Here is a 24892-nt window from a genome sequence, read left to right on the forward strand (position 1 = left end):
AACTCCAAGCCTGCTTTGAATTACGCGGGCTTACGCCGGCAGATTTACGTTACGCCGGCCCGCATATGGGAGAAAGTTCTTTGTGTATACCCTAGGAGCCACTCTTATTTACAGCGGCGTAGCGCATATGAGATGCGCTAAGCCCGCCTAAATATACGCCCGTTTTTGTGGATCTGGCCCATAATGTTTAAAATCTTAAAAAAAAAAAAAATACTGATTGTAAACAAAAAGTGGCAAAAAAGGCCTGGGGGTCAAGTTGCTAAACCCTACTGAAAATACACTGACCTTTGATGCTAACCTTTACTCTGACCTAGATCAAACCCTAGCTATTATGTCTTTATTTTTTCAATTTTTTTCACACACTTTATTGTTTATAATTTTCTCCTCTAGCAAGGAGAACAAGATACAATGTGCAGGTATGCGTTCAGCACAAACACAGAAGTTAATATATGCGGGCCCACTGGTTAAGACCAACTTATGTGAGGCCGTATATACAGTATGTGTACATTCGGTAGATAGGAGGAGTTAAGAGTAAAGTCAGCACTGGCAGCCTATATTTTCCCTCACAACAGCCCTTATATTAAAAGGTATATATATTCTTTAGACATCCATGTTATTTTTAGGTGTACTTACTGTGCTGTCTTCTAAATACTTTTGCCAAAACTCTACAGTTAGGCCTCCACTAGCATCCACTGGCACATCAGGAGACACAATTTTATGATTCACCAAAGCTGATAAATGTGTTCTGACAGTAGACAGATGTCTGCAGTAGGCCAGCCCTAGAATAATTATAATAGTCAGTTAACATTAAAAATACTTACTGGTACCCGATTATTTAAAAAAGAAAACAACTGCTGCAGGTATAAAGTGTTTGCACTTCCAATTAGCGTTTGAGCTTCCTGCTACCTTCCACCCCCACATATGTTGCTATTGTCCCCTCATTTATGATGGGCCACCTCACTGGACAATACAAATGTGAAAAGGGCAAAAAAAGGCAGGCAAGCTTCTGCACTACCTGATATGTATGTTTACCTATCAGAAAAGCTGGCATTTGTAAAAGTGGCATATTAGAGCAGTTTAGATTAGAAACTTTTGAACCAGGAGGCAACCACTGCCCTCCAGGGTAGGGACGGTTTCCTGCTAGCTAAAGGGTTAATATAGACTACATAAAATGTGTTGGGGTGCTGCAGGAATTAGTGGCTATGGTTAAAAATGGCTTTAATATTATATTGACAAATAATAATAAAAGTGCAGCGCAAATAAAGTCCTTGACTGAAGAATCAAGAATTAAGATGACACCCAGTGAAATAGCAAAAATCTTCGGCAAATGTGATGATATCCTCCACCAGTATAAGAAGTGCCTCCTTACCAGATAAGATGGACCATATGTTTTCAACATACAATTCCAGTGAAACACTAAAACAAATATCATACCACCATCACAAATAACCCTCATCAAAAAAGGTTTGCTCATCAATGCTGAATGTTTACTACAGAGAACTTCCTAGCAGCAACTGCCAGGTTATGCCTCAGCAAGTCTCCTGTTTTTTTCACTCGGGGATTCCCTCTTCTGCTGAATGGGTGGGGTGAGCCGCTATACATATCATACAAACCTAATAATTTGCATGTGTTTACAAAGATATCATTGCACCTTCTCTTCGCTGTTCAGATTTTACTGTATGTGACCTTGCAAAATGTAAAATATGCTCATACACTGATTTGTACCATTCCTTTTCCTTTCTTTAAAATGTTTCAGTAAAAATTATTGAAATAGAATAATAATGTTCATCTTTCAGTTTCCTTTCACAAATGAGCCCAGCACATCCAATTTCTCTTGGGTTATTAGACAAGTTTAGACCTACAAGTGCAATGGAATTGCTATAGCACTCAAAAAGAATAATTCATTAAAACTGGAGAAATGTAAATGAGTACAAACTTAGAAATGTTGCAAAAAGCAACATTCCATCTTATGGAGAACTCAACAAGAATACTAATTAAGTCTAAACCTACTCCCACCCCAATTATAAATCAATTCTAACTGTCCTGTAAAGCAGTGGTCATCAACCCTGTCCTGCAGGGCCCACTAACAGGCCAGGTTTTATGTATTACCTTGGGGAGATGCAATCTAGAATACTGCAATCACTAAAGAACAAATGGTATCAGCTGTGATGTATTTCAGTTATCTTGCAAACCTGGCCTGTTAGTGGGCCCTGCAGGACATGGTTGATGACCACTGCCCTACAGCAGTGGTCATCAACCCTGTCCTGCAGGGCCCACTAACAGGCCCACAGCTGATATCATTTGCTCCTCAGTGATTGCAGTATTCTAGACTGCATCTCCCCAAGGTAATACATAAAACCTGGCCTGTTAGTGGGCCCTGCAGGACAGGGTTGATGACCACTGCTGTAAAGCAGGGGTACTGAATTAAAATTCACGGAGAACCAGTCAGTAACATTTTCTTTCTGCAGAGGTTCAAATCTAATTTTTGTTCTTTGACTCGGGTCCTCCACATCACAGCTCCCTTTTTATCAGTGTCCTCAGTCCCCTCTTTCACATCACAGAACCACCCCCCCTTTTACATCACAGCCTCCCTTGCAACCACAGCCTCCCCCTCACCTTACAGCTCCCCCTTTCTCACATTATAATCCCCTTCAATCACCTTTCCCCCAACTCTCCTGACATCACAGCCCCCCTTGCAATCACAGAACCCTCCCACATCACAGTCTCCATTAAAAACCACAACCCCCAACATCACACCCCCCCTCCTCACATAACAGCCCCCCTTGCCATCACAGGCCTCCTCCTCACATTACAGCTCCCCCAAACACAATCCCCCCATACAATCACAGCCCTCTTTTAAACCAAAGTCCCCACTGCAGTTACAGCTCCTCCCCCTTTACAGTCATATCCTAACACTGCACAGCAGGGAGCAGAGCAATATAGGGTGGTTTCCTCTTCTGTATTTATTCACCTGCCTGCCATCACTTCTGCTGTTGAACTTACAAAGAGCTGGCCAATTCTTCTGGTTAACAAGCGAGTGGTTGCTTGGATCGCCCAGCCTCCTAGCAACCCATTAGCAACCCATTACCCGCTTATTGAGAGGTTGAGCAGCTCCCGCTCCCGCTCCCCCTGTAGACCTGCTGTATCCCCACCCTCTTTCCTTCTGTGAGTTTAACAGCAGTGGAGGTGGCAAGCAGACAAGTACACATAGAAGAGAAATCCACCCTGCTGTGCCTCCTGCCCTCTGCCGTGCTGTGAGTTTTAACAGCAGCAGTGGTGGCGGCAGGACACGAGTCCACTCAGGTTGCCAAGTGATTCCACTGCAGTACAGACAGGACTGTCACTCAGAGAGTGGTTCGCCATTTAGTGATACCTGCTGTAAAGGAAAAACTTCTATACTTACCTATGCTATAGGTGATGCAGTCCAGTCACATGATCTCTCTAGCGATTGGCTTCAGAGGGAAGCAGAGAAATCGGCAACAGCTGCAGTGCCTCAGCAATGACGTCACCCATGTGCCTACTATGGGCTGTCCCTTTTCTACACTGAAGCAGGCACTGGGAAACTGTCATGTGACTGGACGAGAGCAACCTCAGAAAAGGTAAGTATAGGGATATTTCCTTTCACAGGGTAGATAGAATGGGCTTGGAATAGGGGTCTGTATAGGTTTAGGTTTAGTTAGTATTTGACTAGAATTCCATTTTAGGCTCTTCTTGACCTTTAATAAATAAGCCCAACTGTCATCACATTTTTACTGACATATTCATTTCTGAAAAGTTATGTTAATGTACTTACAGGCATTTATTTAATATTGTTGTAAAAATAAGGCAACAGGGTGGTCTTACTACTAAAGCTTAGACAGGACTACATGGGTTATGCCACCACCTTTAAGTGAATGGACACTCCCAGGCATAACCCCTCCCAGATCAAATAAGCCTCAGTTTTGTAGCAAGCAATGAGAACACAGACAAGAGGGGAGGAATTGCCCTGTGATGTACTACTCCAAGAAAAGGATTTTTACAGGTGAGCCTGTACAGCCAAAATTCCTAATTTTTTTATTGTACATCACAGGTCACAGAGGTCTTTGGTATTCATGACAACATGGGATGACCCAAAACACTGAATACAAAGTTGGTAACAGAGCAACACGACCAACATGTCCAGACCCAAAATAGAACTGGAGGGGGCCTCAGTAGAAAGCCACATGCAAGACCTTCAACCCAAAACTGGAATTCACAGAGGCATGAACATCTTACCTGGTAACACTTAGAAAACATGTGAAGAGAGGGCCAGGTAACAGCCTTACAAGTTTGATGTTGAATGGTCAGAAAAAAACACTAACATACTTGATGGAATGGGCCATGACTGGGAAAGGAGGAACCTTGCCCTTTGCAGCATAGGTCTGAGAAAGGAGTTGATTAATACCTCTAGAAATTGTGGATCGAGAAGCAGAATGACCCTTACAAGCATCCTCAGGTGAAACAAATGGAACCAGACTGTCAAAATGAAGCTGTAGACTTCAAGCAAGAACAAATAACATTCAAACAGTGAAGCAATATTTCTTTAGGATTAGTACAATAAGATGGTAACACAAACTACCTTAAATTGGAAAGAGGACCGAGGCCTTAACACCACCTTATCCTGGTGAAGAATATAGAAAAGTTCCATGGAGGCTAGCGCAGCCAAAATTGAGATCCTATAAGCCAAGGAATTGGCAAAAAAAGACAACTATACATTTAAGGAGCAAAAGGGGAATATTTTAAAGGGTTTCAAATGTCTGCAAAAGAGACTAAACCAAGTTAAGGTCCTACAGAAACAAGGGGGACTACACAGGCCAAACAATCCTTCTGACACCCAGCACAAAGGCTTTACCCATAGAATGAGATGCAACAGATGAAAAGTATGATCAATGCATAGCTTTGTCCCTTGATAGTACTTAAGGCCAGAGACATCTCCACACCAGACTGAATAAATGGAAATAAATGAACCCCATTACATATTGTCAGGGATTAATCCTGCCAGCCTCACACCCGGTGAAATAATCCTTCTATGTATGCTGACATGCATTCCTGAAGTTCAACTTTCCAAACATTGAGGAGAGTAGGGATAACAGAGTCAGAAAATCCCTTAACCCTGACGACTAGGGCTTCAAAAGACATGCCTTCAGAGCCATAGATTGTAAACCAGCTGTCTGCCAAGACATTTACAATGTCTGCAAACCACATTATTCTTGGCCAAATAGGAGTGATGAGAATCACTGACATTTTGACCACCATTATCTTGCACAACAAGCTGCAGGGGAAATTGATTTCAAAAGGTCATCAGGGCATCTACTGCAAATGTTTAACCACTTCAATAACGGGCACTTTCCCCCCTTTCTGCACAAGCCAATTTTCAGCTTTCAGCGCTGTCGCTTTCTAAATGAAAATTGCGCTGTCATGCAACACTGTACCCAAGCAAATTTTGTATAATTTTGTTCCCACAAATAGAGCTTTCTTTTGGTGGTATTTAATCACCTCTGGGGTTTTTATTTTTTGCTAAACAAATAAAAAAAGACAGAAAATGTTGACCGGCCCTAATAAGGCGGCACTGATGATGGGCACTAATATGCAGCACTGATGGTCACTGATAGGCGGCACTGATGGGCATTGGTAGGTGGCACTGATTGGCACTCATAGGCAGCACTGATAGGCACTAATAGGTGACACTGATGGGCACCAATAGGCAAAACTGATGGGCACTTATGGGTGGCAATGATAGCTGGCACTGATGGGCATGAACAGACACTTATAGGTGGCACTGATGTACACTGATGGGTGTCACTCATGGACACTGATAGATGGCACTGATGGGCATCACTGTAAAGGAGGCACTGGCAGGCATTACTGATGGACACTGACTGTCATCATTTGCTGGCACTGATTGGCATTCTTTGTGGGCACTGTGTGACATCCCTGGTGGCCATGGGTGGCATACATGGTGGTCATCAGTGGTGGCAATCCCTGGTGGTCCTATGTGGGCATCCTCGAGGGGGTTGCGCTGTTAATCGATTCCCTGTCAGGAGAGCAGCCGTTTTGGCTCTCCTCTACACGCATCTGTCAGATGCGAGTGAGGAAAAGCCGATAAACGGCTCTTCCTGTTTACATCGTGATCAGCTGTGATTAGACACGTGGTAAAGAGTCTCTGTTAGAGACTCTTTACCTAGATTTGAGTTGTGGTGTGTCAGACTGAAACGCTGCAACAACGATCGCCGTGATGCGTGCGCCGGTTTGTTAACCTGCTGGACGTCATATGACGCCCAGTCAGGATAACTGAACCACCAACTGGCCTTCATTTTGCTATAGGCCGGGTGGCAAGTGGTTAAAGATATCTGGTAAAAGACTAAGTTCACCTTGTTTTTTTTCCAAAATTCCAGCTTTCCTATGTACCAATATACCATTAATGTACCACCACAGGAAAGAAAAGCTTTCAATATGTCCAAAACCAGGCATTACTTCAGCTTCCAGTTTGTTGTGTAAAAAACTCCTCCATTACTTCCTGCTACCTATACCTCAAATTGGGAAAACCGTTAAGACACAGGAAGGAGTTTACCAGCTGACCTTATTAGCACACACTCTACACCTGCCCTCCCCCTCCAGGAGATTGCTGCCACCCACCTAATGACCTATTTGCTCATACAATCATTAGTCTATACCAGGGATATGCAATTAGCGGACCTCCAGCTGTTGCAAAACTACAACTCCTATCATGCCTCTGCCTTTGGGTGTCATTCTTGTGGCTGTCAGAGTCTTGCTGTGCCTCATGGGACTTGTAGTTCTGCAACAGCTGGAGGTCCGCTAATTGCATATCCCAAGGTCTATACAGTATATCATTATCTGTTCTCACTAAATACACAACCAGTGATCACATTTTTTTGTTCCTTGGCAGTGTGTGCAGGAGCTGCCAAAGACAATGCATTATGGGAGATGATCTACAAGAAGTGATGGAAGAGAAAAGCATTTTTTAAAACTCAAATAGGCAGGTGAAACTTCAAAGCTGCCATAGATGAGGCATTAGATAAGCACATTGGGATGGCTAGGGCAGAAATAACATCTATTTACTATGAAAAGTGAAATTCTGCCTGAACAGTAGAGCTGCACGATTAATCGTTAAAGAATCGAGATCGCGATTCAACCCCCCCCCCCCCCCCCTTCTGATCTTAATACAGCAAGAGAAACATTGTAACATTTCATTCTTTTAGATCAAAGGAATGAACTTCTGTTTGAATACAAGGGCAGTTTAACCACTCACAGCGGAGGTCTGCCCCCCCACGAAAAAATTTAAAGTCAGCAGTTACAAATACGGCAGATGCTGAATTTTAATATATGGACACTTACCTGTGCAGGAATCCTGCAATATCAGCACCCCAGCCGATCTTCGGATCAGCTGTCGGGTTCAGCCGCCGCTATAGCAGGTAAGGGAACCAGGTAGAGAAGTCTTTCGTCTTCACAGCCAGTTTATTGCTGCGCATGCGCGAAGCACGCTGCACTTTCTTATTATGCCATGGCGCAGGAAGGAGGAGGGGGACCTGTCAAAAACAGGTCCCTGTTCCCCCCTTCCCCTTGAAAGGTGCCAAATGTGGCACGGAAGGGGGGGGGGGGAGATTAATAAGCGGAAGTTACACTTTTTGGTGGAACTCCACTTTAAAGAATAAACCTTTTACTGATACTTGTTGCTTACAAGTTAAATTCAGTATTTTTTGCTAGAAAATGTATTAGAACCCCCAATATATTATATATATTTATTTAGCCTAGGGAATAAAATGGTGGTTGTTGAATGATTTTATGTCCCACTGTATTTGCGCAGCGGTTTTTCCTAACGCAATATTTAAGTTAAAAAAAACGTGATTCTCATTTTAGCCAGAATCGTGCATCTCTACTGAAAAGGTTAAAGGGGTTGTAAAGGTACAATTTTTTTTCCCTAAATAGCTTCCTTTACCCTAGTGCAGTCCTCCTTCACTTACCTCATCCTTCGATTTTGCTTTAAATGTCCCTATTTCTTCTGAGAAATCCTCACTTCCTGTTCTTCTGTCTGTAACTCCACACAGTAATGCGAGACTTTCTCCTTGGTGTGGAGTGTCGTGCTTGCCCCCTCCCTTGGACTACAGGAGAGTCAGGACACCCACTAACTCACAGCTCATTTCTCTATCTGCAACGTAGAGAGCATCCTGACTCTCCGGTAGTCCAAGGTAGGGGGCAAGCACGACATTCCACACCAGGGAGAAAGCCTTGCATTACTGTGTGGAGTTACAGACAGAAGAACAGGAAGTGAGGATTTCTCAGAAGAAATAAGGACATTTATAAGCAAAATCGAAGGATGAGGTAAGTGAAGGAGGACTGCACTAAGGTAAAGGAAGCTATATAGGGAAAAAAAGTTGTACCTTTACAACCCCTTTAACTTAGCCTTTAAGGACAAAAACCCGACTAGCTTGTTGTTGAATCTGGACGCTAAGAAATCCACATCTGGAGTCCCCCCAGTGCTGACAACTTCTGCATTGAGAGCCCATTCTCTTAGATTCAGATGTTGATGACTGAGAAAGCCCACTTGCCAATTTTCCACAGTGGAAGTGTGAAACAAAAATCCATGGGAGAGATTTTCAGAGAGATACAGGAAGACACATCACCTAAGGACACTAGCTAAAAACAGAGGCCAAGTTGAGCTGGGAGGGGATTCTTGACTTTTTTAGCCAATATCTATTCACCTGAAGGTGGTAGGAAAACCCAAGTAGTAATGCACATCTCTACGTTCTCTGTGACCTGTGATGTATGATTAAGAAACATTTATTAAAGAAAACTATCTGGCACATACTTACACCCATAGAAGGCTCTTGAGACAATTTGATACTTCATATTGTCACATAACATTTTGAGAGGAGCCCTAGAAAGAGATTTAAATTTAAATAAATTACTTTCAGCAATAAAAAAAAGATGATAGAGAAGGACCATTAAATACAGGATGTGTGTCAGCATATCAGGGAATACAACCTGGATATAGCAAGTTAGGTATGTACTCCTACATCACGTTCTGTTACATGGGCTGCAATCATACATACACAATGCAGTTGCCAAGCCATTCCCCCATGCACAAGAGTGACAGCAACCTGCAGGCAGCTGTATTGTACCTAATATCACCATATCATAAACTAGTAGCTACCCTCTATCCATCTGCCCCTGCTTACACTATTGCTAATGCAAGTATGACCTCTAGAGTGCTTTCAAAAAGGTGTTTTTCCAGTTTTGTTACACTACAGCCTGGAATAACATTTTTTCTTTAGCTTTGTAGAGTGTAATATACACAACATGCCTAGAACTTTAAATGTGCAAAATATTTTTATTGTGACAGAAGCAATAATTAGACACAGAAACAGAAATCTTGAGTGTGCATAAGTATTCCTTTGACTGGTGAGAGCATCTCCAACAACTTTGAGGGGTGTTCGGGTCCATTTTAAGAACCCTACAGTGGGTAAAGTAGGCTCTATGCACTATCTTGACTTGGATGAGTCTGTCCCAGAGGAAGTAGTTGTTTAAAGGGAGAGTCTCAAATATCCAACCAATCCTCCTTATCAAGGTCCGGTATGTCAGCCAACCATTTACGCCAAAGGGAGGCCAAGTCCGTAAGACTAACCATACATAAAAGTCATTATATAAAACAGGCATTGGTTTTGCTGAGCATTCCGAACACAGAATTTCCTCATGGTCTGACATGGAGAGGACCACAGGTGAATGAGAAAATTGGCAACTAAAAGCATGGGATAATTGCCAGTAACGGAATAAATATGTAGCTGGGACACTGTGTTTTATGCGAATATAAGAGCAGGAAGGTAACTTCCCTTGGTCAACCAGGTGAGACAGTAATGTAATTTTATGAGGCAAATGAGACAAGGTGGGACCTCGGCATAGTGGAGTGTTCGGGGAGTACTCCTGCGGAGTGTGGGTTTCAAGACATTTATGGAGCACTTTACATTTTATATATATATATATATATATATATATATATATATATATATATATATATACATACATACACATACACATACACACAGCAGAGATTGCTGGAAAAAGTTTCTTCATTTAGAATTATCTGGCTTGCTTTTTTCAAGGTTGCATGACTCCTGGTGTCCTCTTGGTGCTTGATGTAGGCTATAGCTACAGAATTGTCTGATTGCACTCTGATTGTGTGTCCTTGCATATAAAGGGGGGGGGGGGTTAACATTGCAGAGCCATTCTTATAAGCTCTGAGCTCCAGGATGTTGTTAGGGAGCTTGGCTTTGCAGACCAAAAAAGGGTCCTGAACCATTTTGAACCATTTTGGTGTGAATGCAATGCAATTTCAGCCATAAAGTTTGTATGGCTGAATTGTTATCGCAAAGACATCGCATGTGATCTGCACAGCAATGCTATGTCTGCGTCCGCAATAGTGTGAACCCAGGCTTTGTGAGTAGCCTTAATCATAGATTGATTTGATCCCACTGGAACCCTGATGTGAGTGTTGCTTTTCTCTCATTCAGTATTGTATAGCTTAACCTCCCTGGCGGTATGATTCTTTCAGAAAAAACATGCTGAAAGCGGTACCATTATTTGCAAGGAAATTTGGTGTTTTATATTGTAGGTCTGTAATTTTTAGAAATAACTCACTTAAATCTGACCAAACAAGATTCTAATAGGCATCCCGGGTATGACAATTTTTTAAAAACAAAATTATAAATTATAATATAATAAATAATTATAAATAATTATAACAAATAATAATATAATTATAATAAAAATTATTCAATAATGTAATCAAATCAAAATCACTGAAATTTGCTCAGTTGCAGAATTGTCGCTGTCATTATTTTATTTTTTTTATGACGAATTTCCCCACAAATCGCTATCGCACAATTCTGCAAGTGATTATAATTTATTATCGCTGTTTTTTAGCTGATCTAAAACTATTTTTGACATAAAGGGACACTTTTGGTTGCTATGGACAATCTACAGTTTGCAGGGAGAAAGAAACGTTTTTATTATATAAAATGACATGCATGACACAGGACAGACCACTAGGGACAAGGGGGGGGGTGTTTTTTTTACATACAGTACTGTAATCTATAAGATTACAGTATACTGTATGTAAAGTGTTTGTTTACTTTTTTGAATTTGGCGCCATTCTCCGTCCCCGTGCGTCGTAACGTCGCAGGGAGTGGAGATCGGCGGCACAGGAGGACGCTGTGTGAATCGAGCGAGGTCCCGCTCGCTCACACAGCGAGGTGGCATCGCTGGATCCAGGGACAAGGTAAGTAAACCAAGCCTGTGGATCTAGCGAGGCAAGCCCGAGTCTGACTCGGGGTTACCGCTCGCAGCAGGAATATCTAACCCCGAGTCAGACTCGGGAATACCGCCAGGCAGGTTAAAGTGGGAAAAGCCTCTACTCTGTGGTTCATATCTTAACTGGTAGTGAGACCTCCTTAAAGTGGATGTAAACCCTCACATATACTCAGTGAACTGAACAGCCTCAGCTGATACACAGAGATGAGACAAATCTCTCTACATAAGTGTTTTCAACTTGTTATTGCCTTTACAAAGTGCACATCGTGTTAGAAAGGTTCTCTTCCTTTTCAGCACTGGGTGTGGATTCTTGGCATACACTGTGTGACAGCTGATTGGCGGAGAGGCACACCCCCCCACTCCACATAGGCAAAGTAAGAAAGGAATGTGCAGAGCTGTGCTGTGAAGAGACCAGCTCTCTGCTAATCTATTTATAAAACCCACCCCGACACAAATTTCAGGCTGGTTTTATTTTGGTTGTCGGAGAACTTGTCAGAAGTTATCATGCTGATAACAGAAGAACGAAGTGGAAGAAAGACACAGGACTTAGGGCTTTGAAGGGATATAAGAAAACACTACAGATATATGTGCCTAGGTCAAATTTCATGAATCAGGTTTAATTAGTATCAGGTTTAATTTAATTAATCCACTTTAATTAGTGTCAGCTGTCCACTGGCCTTTTATCGTTGAGCTGAATAATGCTCAGGGCTCCTTGACTTTCTCGGCTGTGGGATCCTGCTGCTGGGTAAAAAGGCAAATTATTGACTTAATAAAGTCTCAAGAGCTTTAGGGACACCCTATTAGTTTAGCTAGTAGTTTAGACGAGCAGAGATTTTGTCTGTTTTATGCTATGAACATAATGTACAAAGCCCTCTTTGTGTTTTCTGCCTTGCTAAATACAACTAAAGCACAACCCTGCTTAGACTGTTCCTGGGTACACAGGCACACACACACACACACACACACACACATATAACACATTATATTGTAGGTCATTGGTGAATTTATTCAAATATTATTTGTATCTTATACTGTGATCATATTCAGATTAACAGGTAAAAGTGCTAGTTACCAACATAATGTACCTTTCATGATTGCAGCCATTGGCTGGACCCCCTTCTGAAGAGCCACTCTGTGAACATGAGGAGCAGGAGGACTTGCGTGTACTGGGCTGCCACATAGAAGGTAACCCAACCCCCTGAGGATCTATAAAATCCTGAGGCACTGTGGAAGAGGAAAGAATAGAAAGATTATAAAATTAAATTCAAATTTAATTCCTCTCTTGCAGCTCAACTGACTATAAATTGGCTTGATTTATTTATTTATTTTCAAAACTAAGGGGTGTGCTTATAATTCACTGTGTGAATCTCTTAAGCATTCGCACAGTTGTAATGTGTTTACTCCCTATGGTTGTCAGACCCATCTAGTGGCATAATGTGGTGTTTTCTCAACAAACCCCAATCAGGAAACTGCTGCATTATGGCTTCTAGATGCATGAAGTAAACCTATTGCACAAATTACATGGATTATATGTGACGGCTGTGGAATGCTTGAGACATTTGCACATGGAATTTATGAACAACATTGTATAAATAGACCCCTATTATCTGAGTAATTACATACATGCTAAGATAACACTATTCATCCTGTAGAGAATTGATTTCATTTAATGCCTAAAGAGTAGAAACTAGTAGAGTCTTGCAACCTGGCTCCCCAACTTGCCTTGCTGTTCCTGCCTGCTTTACTTGTCAATGGATTCTCCAGTTATTAACCCCCTGCCTGGAATACAGCCTGTTTCTGAATAACCATGTACCTGTTCTTACTTTAGACTGTGTCTGGATAATGCTGTATACTGCCTACGCTCTGTCCCTTTTGCAAATAGGCCAGAAATAATAGCATTGTGTATCAAGACCTAAGGGCAACCTAGTACTGGTAAGGTCTGCTTACTCTAATTGAACAAGGGCTGATAAAAGAGAGGCAGCACTCACCAGCTATAGTTTCTGGCATTAAGGCGAGCACCAGAGAATCTCTATAGCAACCCTAAAGATACTTTAGCTTAAAGGAGGTGCATGAGGACTTTCATCTTGTGTTTATTAGCTCATTCAGGTATATGACATTTTAATTACATGATGAATCATACTGCTGACAGGTAAACTATAGACTATTTTACATTTTTAAGTTTTGAACAGAGTGGGAAGATTAAAACCTCCAGCATGTTATTTTTTGCTAGAGAAATTCTCCTTTACTTTCTGTCTCACAGAAGCACCTGACAAAGTTCCTTGAGGAACGAAACATATGTAGACACAGGAACGGAACCCCCCCACCCCCTGATGCACTGTATGCCCAACCATCTGAGAGGAACCCAAGGACATAACCAGCAGGGGACTTGCTGGCATTGGATGACCTGCAGCTGGCGATATAGTCGTAGCCTGGCTGGAGTGAATTGATGTATTTCAGCGGTTAAGCAGTGCACAAAAAACCTAGTTCACTGCTCATTGTGGAGTCTACATAGGAATGACATGCTTGCAGGATTCATTGAGGAGTATCATCTGTTCTAAACCACCTGCATGACCCACAGCGCAGCTGACCTAACTCCACCCATTCAGCTGCTGTGTTGATTTGGAGCATCGGAGAACTGTGATCACTCATCTATAAGAAGTCATCATTTGAGGAAGCAGAACAGTGAGTCCACCTTTTATTACATGGTCGATCATATCAGGAGTTCACATTGGCTACCCGAAGTACTGGGACCTATCCAATACTGTCTGGATCGGATGTAATCACCTACGCTCCCATATGACTAGGATTGATTGCACTTGTTATGTGGGGATAGTCTCCTACTGTTTCAACCTTGGGTGATTCTTTAGCGGTATGATCAGCGGTGCATTTCCATCTCAATGAGAGACTTTTTTTTATCATTTAACAACAAGCTTAAATTTTTTACCCCTTGTTGCGGTCTTCCTGATAGAACCTCTGGGACTTCCTATTACCTGTCTATTTAGGACTGGGCCCTATGACACAACAAGAAGGTGTCCCACACAAGTGGTCACCCAGCAGCCAGATAGTATTCCAGAATCTCCTCTCATAATTTAGGCTACTGCATTCGCCCAATTTTTTTTAAAGGTACGGAGCCTTCTATTCAGGGTACTGGAAACTACCTGGTTTTATACCATCTCTGGGCAGATCTGAATTAGGTGCTTATCAGGGTGTAACGGAATGACCCACGACACCCAGAGACTTTTGAAGGATGAGGGGTACTCTTGTGCCAGCGTCACTAATAACTCTTGGGTCTAGGTTCACCCTGTGCCCCTTTTGGGCATAGGGTGACTGAGAACTGATATCTCGGATTACATGAAATGGGACATTAATGATAATTCATATATTGCAGGATATCTTGAGATATTACAAGTTGTTAAAGTCTGACTCCAAATGGAGTGTTTTCATTCAATGGGGGGACACATGCCTTTGAGGTGTTAATTGGGTCTGCTCCAAGACCTTTCATTATGTATGCTAATAACACTGTTTGTGTGAAGATGCTATTGATGATAGATATGTGTTGTGAGTTAGCAGTCTAAAGGTCAGATGTCTTCTTTCAGGGGTAGGGAATTAGCATGTCAATTATGTTTAGTAAAGGAATGTGTTTGTGTGAAAAGTCTATTGATGATACTATGTGATAGGAATAACAGGTGAGGGGAACTTGTCAAGCTGTAGTAATTAACCCCTCTAAATGCGGAGACGGGACGTCTAGGGGATGACTAATTAAACAACTCAACTGAATGTCATTGTCTAAGACAGTGTTTCTCAACTCCAGTCCTCGGGGCGCACCAACAGGTCATGTTTTCAGGATTTCCCTCAGATCAAACTGCTGTGGTAATTACTAAGGCAGTGAAACTGATAAAATCACCTGTGCACAATAATGGAAAGCCTGAAAACAAGACCTGTTGGTGCGCCCCGAGGACTGGAGTTGAGAAACACTGGTCTAAGAGAGTGTGTATTGAAGTGCCGTGTGGGTGGAGTTGATTCATTGTTCACTTGGGTTCTAAAACTGTATATAAGAGAGCTAACCATTAAAGATTCATTCTTACATTTTGAAACCAGTACCAGAGCTGTGTGAGTCTCGGTTATTCTGGGGAATGGATCGTGCCTGTCGGATTGTGGAGTGTCAGATAAGCTGTCGTGGTTGATGGAATGGGAATATCGTAAACGGTGGTGACCGTTACACAGGGGTACCATCTTTTTTGGGGTGTTTACACAGTGTTTTGGTTCCAGCTCTGAAGGGGGAGATATAGTGGTACCATGGGGGAATAGAGGGTTGGCCTTTTCATAGTGGGTTCCTGGAGAGAGGGAGGGGTGATTATATATATATATATATATATATATATATATATATATATATATATATATATATGGGGTGGTGGGACCATGTAGGGAAGGTTAGACATGTGTCTGAGAGTTAATTATTGTGTTGCTGTTTTACTGTTTTACATTTTCTATAATAAACTGGACTGAGGAGATAACCCCTGGGTGTGCACATATTTCTATTTTTATTTTTGTGACAGTATGCTTCTTGTGAACACACCCCACCATTATGTATGGAGGTACCCTCATGTAATTCATTCCATTAGGCTCCCAGTATCTATTTACATTTTTTCTTTTTCCTTTATCACAGAAGCACCAGTTGGAGGAAATTTCCAAAATAGGGACATACCACTCTGAGAAAACTGTCCCTAGAACAGGTTTACCCATTAGAAGATTTATCTTTTGTTCTGAGGATAACTTTTGGATTCCCCTCAATTTCTTTCTTGGTGACAACGGGCAATTTTCCATAGTGAAGACACCAACAAAAACTTGACAAAGAATCTAACCCATATTCCACTTTATCAAAAACTGTAGGAAAAAAAGTTTTGCCTAGAGATATACTTTAAAAGGAAATATTACATTATCCTGCAATAATAGAACACTCTGAAATACAATGCTATGTTGTTCTGTTAGAATAACTTCATGAACTTCCTTTTTGAGCTTTAGCAACAGGGACCTGTTTTTCACTAGATGATTTGTGTCTGCTCCCTCTTCATATTGTTGGCACAAGTCAATATTCCTGATTCCAAATCCACTTCTCTTTCATCCACTATTCTCTCCTTCACTTACAGGTATGTTCATCATACTCCATACACTGCAGTGATTGATAGAGCAAGCATTTTAGATGTATGTGTTATATACTTGTCTAACAGAACTTTGAATACAGTACAGGACACAGGCTGGATATTCACAGACCCTCGGTTATAGGCTGGTACCTTCGGGTGATCAGACCCTGGCAAATCTTTGCTTAACAAGTTTACCCCTATTAACCACCTACTCTGTGAGAGCTCAGTTACAGTTGTGTTCAAAATTATTCAACCCCCCAATGTTGTAAAGGGTTTTAGGGAATTTAGTGTACATTTGTAATTGTATTCAGAATGAAATCCTACAAGGACTTCTTAAAGAACCATATGCAACTAAAATGACATCAATTGGTTTTGTAATACAGTAGTAAATGTTTATTTTGTGAATTCTTCATTTACACAATTATTCAACCCCTTAAAGACTACCACTCTGAAGAACAGAGGTTCATTGAAGTGTTTTCAATCAGGTATTGAAAACACCTGTGGATGTCAGGGAGCAGCAATAAAGCCTAATCAGCACCAATCAGGCAGCTTTAAAATGACTGTGATACTCAGCTCCTTCTAGACATTTACTGGTGTGGTTACAAACATGGTGAAGTCAAGAGAATGGTCCAGGAAGACAAGAGAAGAGGTGATTACTCTTCACAGGAAGGGCAATGGCTATAAGAAGATTGCAAAGATGTTAAACATACCAAGAGACACCATAGGAAGCATCATTCGCAAATTCAAGGCAAAGGGCACTGTTGAAACGCTACCTGGTCGTGACAGAAAGAAGATGCTGACTTTGACTGCTGTGCGCTACCTGAAGCGTAGAGTGGAGAAAAATCCCTGTGTGACTGCTGAGGAACTGAGAAAAGATTTGTCAGATGTGGGTACTGAAGTTTCTGCTCAGACAATACGGCACACACTGCGTAATGAAGGCCTCCATGCCAGAACTCCCAGGCGCACCCCCTTGCTGTCTCCAAAGAATAAGAAGAGTCGACTGCAGTATGCAAAAATCATGTGGACAAACCACAGAAGTTTTGGGATTGTGTTCTGTGGACTGATGAAACAAAATTAGAACTGTTTGGGCCCATGGATCAACGCTATGTTTGGAGGAGGAAGAACAAGGCCTATGATGAAAAGAACACCTTGCCTACTGTGAAGCATGGCGGGGGGTCAATCATGCTTTGGGGCTGTTTTGCTTCTGCAGGTACAGGGAAGCTTCAGCGTGTGCAAGGTACCATGAATTCTCTTCAGTACCAGGAGATATTGGATGACAATGTGATGCAGTCCGTCACAAACCTGAGGCTTGGGAGACGTTGGACCTTTTAACAGGACAATGATCCCAAGCATACCTCCAAGTTCACTAGAGCATGGTTGAAGATTAAAGGCTGGAACATTTTGGAGTGGCCATCGCAGTCACCAGACTTAAATCTGATTGAGAACCTCTGGTGGGACTTAAAGAAAGCAGTTGCAGTGCGCAAGCCTAAGAATGTGACTGAACTGGAGGCTTTTGCCCATGACGAATGGGCGAAGATACCCGTAGATCGCTGGAAGACACTTGTGTCAAGCTATGCTTCACGTTTAAAAGCTGTTATAACTGTAAAAGGATGTTGTACTAAGTACTAAGATTGAATGTCACTTGGGGGTTGAATAAAACTGATAATGATGTGAGCACAGAAAAGACATTTGTGGTTATTTCATTATAAATGTTATGTTATATTTGTCTGACCTACACGTGCCTCTTTGATTTAATTGTAAGCAGCATGACTGAATGATCAAAATCAATGTCAAACTGGCCAAAACAATCAATTTCAGTGGGGGTTGAATAATTTTGAATACAACTGTATTTAGCACACAAGGCAGAATAACACAGTACAGAGGGGAGGATGGCCTGTGTCCTGTACTGTACTCCAAGAAAATTCCTTTCATCTTAATCGTACAGTACAGGATACATGCTGGATATTTATGGACCCTGGGATGTTCCTAAACAATGAATAAGAAGGGTGAGCAACAAGAAGGTAAACAGAACTGTGCCAACAGACCCAACAATAACAGGGGCCAACAGACCCAAATCAGAGTGCTGCTGCAAGAACTTGAATCCACAGATGTTTGAAAGTCCACCTGTCAGAACTTGGAGAAGGTATGAACTGAAGACCAGGTGGCAAGACCACTTTGTTCATGTGAAAAAGAGAGACACTAACTCTGTCCATATAAAGGAGAGACACTAATGCCACGCACACACGATCAGAATTTCCGATAAGAAAAGTTAGATGTGAGCTTTTGGTCGGAAAAATTTCGACCGCACGTAGGCCCCATCGAACTTTTTCTGTCGAAATTTCCGACAGCAAAAATTTGAGAGCTGGTTCTCAAATTTTCAGACGGGAAAAGTTCTCGTCGGAAATTCCGAACGTCTGTATGCAATTCTGACACGCAAAAAAATAAGAATGCGTGTGACCGTGTATATGCAACTCAAGTTTGAGCCAAAATCTTTTGGAAAAAAATCCACAGTTTTCTTGTCGGAATTTCTGATCGTGTGTACGTGGCATAACTCAGAAAAATGTCTGACATGATATCAAGAAGGCTACCTTGTAGGGCAGATCATTCAAGGTGAGTATACTGATGGGTTCTGCAGGGTGGTTCTGCAGGGTATAGAGAACCAAGCTGAAGCCCTAAGGAAGCACGGGGTGCTGCAAGGGTGTTCTAATTGGAGGAACAACTTGAATAAAGATTTTTACAAGGGAAAAATAAAAAGTACTTAAGTCCAGGTATGATAGTGAATTTTTTTGGAGGTGGCTTTTCTGGCTATGAGAAATGTTGAAATGATAGAGTCAGAGACAACCCTGTCCCTTATTAAAACCCAAGTTTCAACAGCCATTGCACAAAGAGTATGACCTAGTATGAGGCTACCATGAAGCCCAGAACTCTCAGAATTTCACTGAGGGATGTATCGTTGATCTTAAGATCTAAGCAGGAGATCTTGGAGAGAATGTTGTTTTCTGAAAGAAAGACCCTGGCCTGAGCGGTTTCCAGATTGAGGCTTAAGTATTCTACGTAAAGAGAAGGTTGGAGCGCAGACTTTTGAAAGCTGATTATCCAACTGAAGACCTGAAGCATCTGAAAAGTGTTTTGGACATTTGCAAATAAATTGAAAATGAGATGAGACCTTTAGAAGAAGGTTGTCTGGTAGCCTGGTACCTGAATGCCCTGAATTCTTTAACTGCAAAAAGAGGTGCAAGTACCTTTGTAAATACTTTGGGAACAGAGAATAGGCTAGATAACAAAGCATTACATTGGCTTGTTTGTTTCCTACTGTGAAGTGCAAGAGATGCTGAGGTGGGTAGTGTAGCTAAGCATCATTACTAATGCAAAGCATTTCCATTGTTACAGAGAGGCAATAACCAAATGAAAAAAAAAGGTATTTGTTTAGGGCTTTTAGGTTCAGGATAAAATAAATATTGTCCTTGGGTTATGGAACCGTTAACACGTTTGAGTAGAATCCTTTGAACCTGTTGTCCAGAGGGATCAGAACAACCACTCGCTGGGACAAGATAGATCGGGGCAGGCTGCAGATCCTACTGTCATTGAGACAACTTCAGTTGGTTTGAGAAAAGAAAATGTTTAGGTTGAGTTTTGAACTAAATTTTGTACTCCTTTGAAACCACTAATTTAATTCCTAGGTCTGAGACATCTGGGGCCCAGGGAAAAGCAAATGTCCTCTACATTCTTGGGAGTAAGAGTGCCCCATAATTGTGAAGAGGAATTTGGTGTGGACTTGGTGCATTTTATGTTCCAAGTCTTGTGCTAAAAGAAAGGACTGATCTTTAGCTTTGAGGATAAAGCCTGAGGACAGTGATGAGGCAATCTTCTTTTTAAGTTGGTAGAAGACCCCAAAGAATGGGGTTTAGGAAGAAGAACATATATGTCTGAGCTTCAGCTGGTCTGGCTTTTAGCCACAAGATTCTGTACATATGGATAGAAAAGAGAGTCCTTTTGGAGATCTGTTTCATTACTTTTTCTAAAACATCAGCACAAAACAGTAATGCCGCGTACACACGGTCGTTTTTCGGCATGAAAAAAAACAACGTTTTTCCAACTTCATCATTAAAAACGATGTTGCCCACACACCATCGTTTTAGAAAAATGATGAACAAAGCGCGGTGACGTACAACACGTACGACGGCACTCTAAAGGGGAAGTTCTATTCGCCTTTGGGCTGCTTTTAGCTGGTTCCTTGTTAGTAAAAGACGATTCGCGCTTTTTTGTCTGTTACAGCGTGATGAATGTGCTTACTCCACTATGAATGGTAGTTTTATCTGAACGAGCTCTCCCGTCTCATAACTTGCTTCTGGGCATGCGTGGGTTTAAAACGTTGTTTTTGCCCACACACGATCATTTTTAACAACACAAAAAAATAAATTTAAAAAAACGCAGTTAAAAAATGCAGCATGATCGAATTTTTTTTTGGTCGTTTTTCAGAAGCCGAAAAACGATGTGAAGCCCACACACGATGATTTTAAATTACGTTTTTAAAAACGTCTGTTTTTTAATGCCGAAAAATGACTGTGTGTACGCGGCATAAGGCAGAGGGCATTGGCTGCAAGTGTTTGACCAAGGCTTGATCCTAGTAGACGAGTTGGTTGTTCATTGCTCTAGCCCAATTACCTGCGGTCTCCAATTTCAGAATCAGCAGAATCTTTAAATGAAGGGATGTCTTCTAATGCTACTGTAATTTGTATAAGACTGAGATGGGCAAGGCCATCCACCGAAACAAACAACTTGCCAATGATTCTCGATGGGGTGAAAATCTTTTGACAATTAACCCAACCAGCATATATAGTCTGTTCTATTTGGTCATAAACGGGGAATGTCTTTTTAAGACTTACCAGGTATCCTAGTGCCCAAGGCATTAATGGCAAGATGGAGAAGAATCGATTGAGATTAGTTCAAGGCTTATGCACCCAAAAGTGAGCACATCTACATTGGTAAGCCTACTGTGTTAATCCATAACATTGGGTGAAAGAGACTGGGGGTTGGAAATATTCTGTGGCCTCCTTTAACACTGCCTCCTAGTTCTCTTTATTCCCCTAATAGTCTGCATTGTCTACAGTTTTGTGCTCTGGACAGGGATGGCTGAGTTAAGACTGTTATGCCCTGTACACACACGATCGGTTCGTCTGATGAAAACGGTCTGATGGACCGTTTTCATCGGACGAACCAATCGTGTGTGGGCCCCATCGTTTTTTTTCCCATCAGTGAAAAAAAATAGAACCTGTTTTAAAATTTTCTGATGGTTAAAAAAACGATAGAAAAAAACGATCGTATGTGGGGAAATCCATCGGTCAAAAATCCACGCATGCTCAGAATCAAGTCGACGCATGCTCGGAAGCATTGAACTTAATTTTTCTCTGCACATCGTTGTGTTTTACATCACTGTGTTGGACACGATCGGATTCTTAACTGATGGTGTGTAGGTAAGACTGATGAAAGTCAGCTTCATGGGATATCTGATGAAAAAATCCATCGGTCTGTTTTCATCGGATGAACCGATCGCGTGCATGTGGCATTAGTCATCCCCCAAAGTGACCTAGCTGCAGAAAAATCTGCCTTTGTCAGATAGACACGCATTTAAGTTAAACCTAAAAAGAATGAAAAAAAAGAATAGGGTCCAGCTCCAGTGCAAGGAAAAATCTGAGTATAGGAGTGTGTTATGGGCCTTTGCAAAGTGAATGTTGACCAGAACTTTTGCCACAGTTCTATTGTGTCTGGTTTCCATCATTGCCATTGGTGAGTATATTGCCCTGTGGGGCACTCATGGAGTAAGTTGTGGAAATGGGGTAAGCGCATCTGTGAAGGAGTATGCAACCTGGTTGTAGACCGCTCTGTAGTAAAGTCCTGAAGGCAAAAGGGTGGAAGAAAGTGCAGAGTGCGCAATAAGAGATTGTAAGCGGCAGCTGGTGGTAAGAGGGGAACACTCTGAATGGTGGGATTTTTACTGACAAGTTTGAAAATGTTAACACTGTACAACTGAATCTTTAAACAGCACTTCCAGTTTTCGTATTGTTTTAACGTAAAACAATTCCTTTATAGGAAACCAGTAATAAGCGAGGCTACAGTATTTGTCCAGTACAGGGTAAATTTGTCTTACCTGTCCATGTCACTGATCCCTAATCAGCTTTGCTCATCAAGGTGAACATAACTTCAGGAGGGGTCTCTAAGGTCTGAGTTTCATAGAGAAAGACCACAGCCCTGGACCTACATAGCACCCCGTGGCTTAACCTGCCTTGCACCAAGTGTCAAGGTAAGCGCCCAAGCAGGATCTAGTGTCCAAAGCAACATTACAGGCAGTCCCCACAGTGTGGAGTTTCCTTACTGACCTCAAGGTCATACCGAGGTTGCGCTGCTTCAAAAGCAATGCTTCTATTGTTAAATTAAAAGACTTGGAAGAGTTAAAAGGTTTTAAAAGTAAAAAAATAAGCTATTGAAGCAAATGACTTCTCCATAAAGGAAGGTGAGGGGGAAAAGGGGTTTATCACCTTACGGCATTAGTAAAAAATTGAGCTCTCACAAAGTGGTATGGGGTTATAGAGGTATGCAGGGGGGGGGGGGGGCTATAATCCAGGGCCTATGAATATCCAGCCTTTGCCCTGTATTGTACTGTACATTCAGGATATACCATATAGTCCATTTTGCTACAGAAAAGTCAGAGAGAGTACCTCATGTAATGAAGACCAGTTCATTCCAATCCACATCTAGTGATATCACTGCTGCCTTCCCTGTTCTCAATTCTAATTTTAAAACGTGCATTTGACAATTTGACAATGCAGCTAAACTATGGCTTGTGATCTTCTGTGATTACATGAAATCAGTGCAGTACTGAATTTTTTTATTTCTGGCTATATCACATGTTGAATAATACAAGTATCTGAGGCAGATGCCTTGCTTGTACTCTCTCCTCATTTGAAGTTACAATGCAGACCAGTTGAAAATAGTGCAATGTTTACACTAGCCTGAGCCAGGTCTCAAAGTACAGGGAACAGTAAGAGCGAAGTTATACTTGCAATATTGCTTGGTATCCCTGGATATATTGTTTGTGCTAATGTGCTACAATTTATCTAGGCCAATGAACAACATAAAAATCTACTTTCAGGTTTAAGAAAAATGTTGTCTTAATGTGATATGTCATTACAATGCAGGGATCTGCAGGTAAGATTACAGGATCTTTATCAGATTATAAACCAAAATTTCTAATAATTATATAGAAATGATTTGTGATCAAGTTCAGTTTTTTCACCAATCATGGCATAATTTGTTTAGATAAATTTAGATTAAGTAATCATAAGAATAAATAATGATCAATGACTCTTAATTACTACAACATGTCCCATCTTATCCCCCAGGTATTTTCATATACTGTATAACTTTTTACAGGATAGAGAATAGGAGCTGGAATCCCCATGCTGCCATTTGTTAAGGATATAAGATAAAGTAGTAAATAAAAAACATTAGGTGCCTGTATAACCACTTCAGCTCAGGAAGATTTTACCTCCTTCATGACCAGGGCATTTTTTGCTATTTGGCACTGCACTACATTAACCGACAATTGTGCGGTCACGCAACACTGTACCCAAATGACATTTAAATATTTTTTTTTCCACACAAATAGGAGCTTTTTTTTGGTGGTATTTGATCACCACTGGGATTTATTTTTATTTTTTATTATGTAAAAACTAAAAAAGACCGAACATTTTGGAAAAAGAAAAACAGTATTCTTCACTTTCTGCAATAAAACAGATCCAATTAAAAAATGTAATAAAATTTAGGACAAAAAAGTGTGTTGTGATTAGTTTACGTGAAAGGTAAAGCATCTATAAATGATGGTAAATATACTGGAATTTGTATTCATTTTACACTAGTAATGGTGGTGATCAGCGACTTATAGTGGGACTATGATAGTGCGGCTGGAATCTGACACCGTCACTGGGTGGGAATTGACTCACTGACACTGACATTATCAGTGACATAAATACAGTGATCCGTGCTAATATTATACACTGTCACTGTACTAAAGACACTGGCTGAAAAGGGTTAAAATCAAGGGAATATTCAGGGGTTTACTGTGTGCCCAACAATGTGTATTGTGTGTAATGTGTACTGCTTTTACTAATGGATGTAATCGATGCAAAGCAGGAAGAAAAAAAAAAAAACAGCCACATTGTTGCTCTGTGTACAGAGCCCTGTGTGCAAAGGGCTTTGTAATGTGATTCGGTAAGCTGATAAACAGGTTCCGGCCATAAATCATTGGCTGGTACCTGCTGACCGACTTGTACTATACCGAATCAAAGCAGAGATTGGGGGGGGGGGGTTGCCACAGGCACATTTACCTAACATGCAAATTTTTATTA

General features: G+C 41.4%; 1 protein-coding gene across 2 annotated transcripts in view; it reads right to left on the minus strand.

Annotated features, from left to right (window-relative positions):
- The window catches only part of SGSM1 (small G protein signaling modulator 1), a 270220-nt gene that overhangs the window by 55604 nt on the left and 189724 nt on the right, over positions 1–24892 (minus strand). For both annotated transcript variants that reach the window (XM_040351471.1, XM_040351463.1), the window contains 3 exons: positions 12429–12567; positions 8850–8914; positions 634–779 (listed from right to left, as the gene is read on the minus strand). In XM_040351471.1, coding sequence (XP_040207405.1) covers positions 634–779; positions 8850–8914; positions 12429–12567 — 350 coding nt within the window. The remainder of the gene's footprint in view (positions 1–633; positions 780–8849; positions 8915–12428; positions 12568–24892) is intronic.

This window comes from Rana temporaria, chromosome 1 (genome assembly GCF_905171775.1).
Source record: "Rana temporaria chromosome 1, aRanTem1.1, whole genome shotgun sequence".
Classification (NCBI taxonomy): Eukaryota; Metazoa; Chordata; class Amphibia; order Anura; family Ranidae; genus Rana; species Rana temporaria.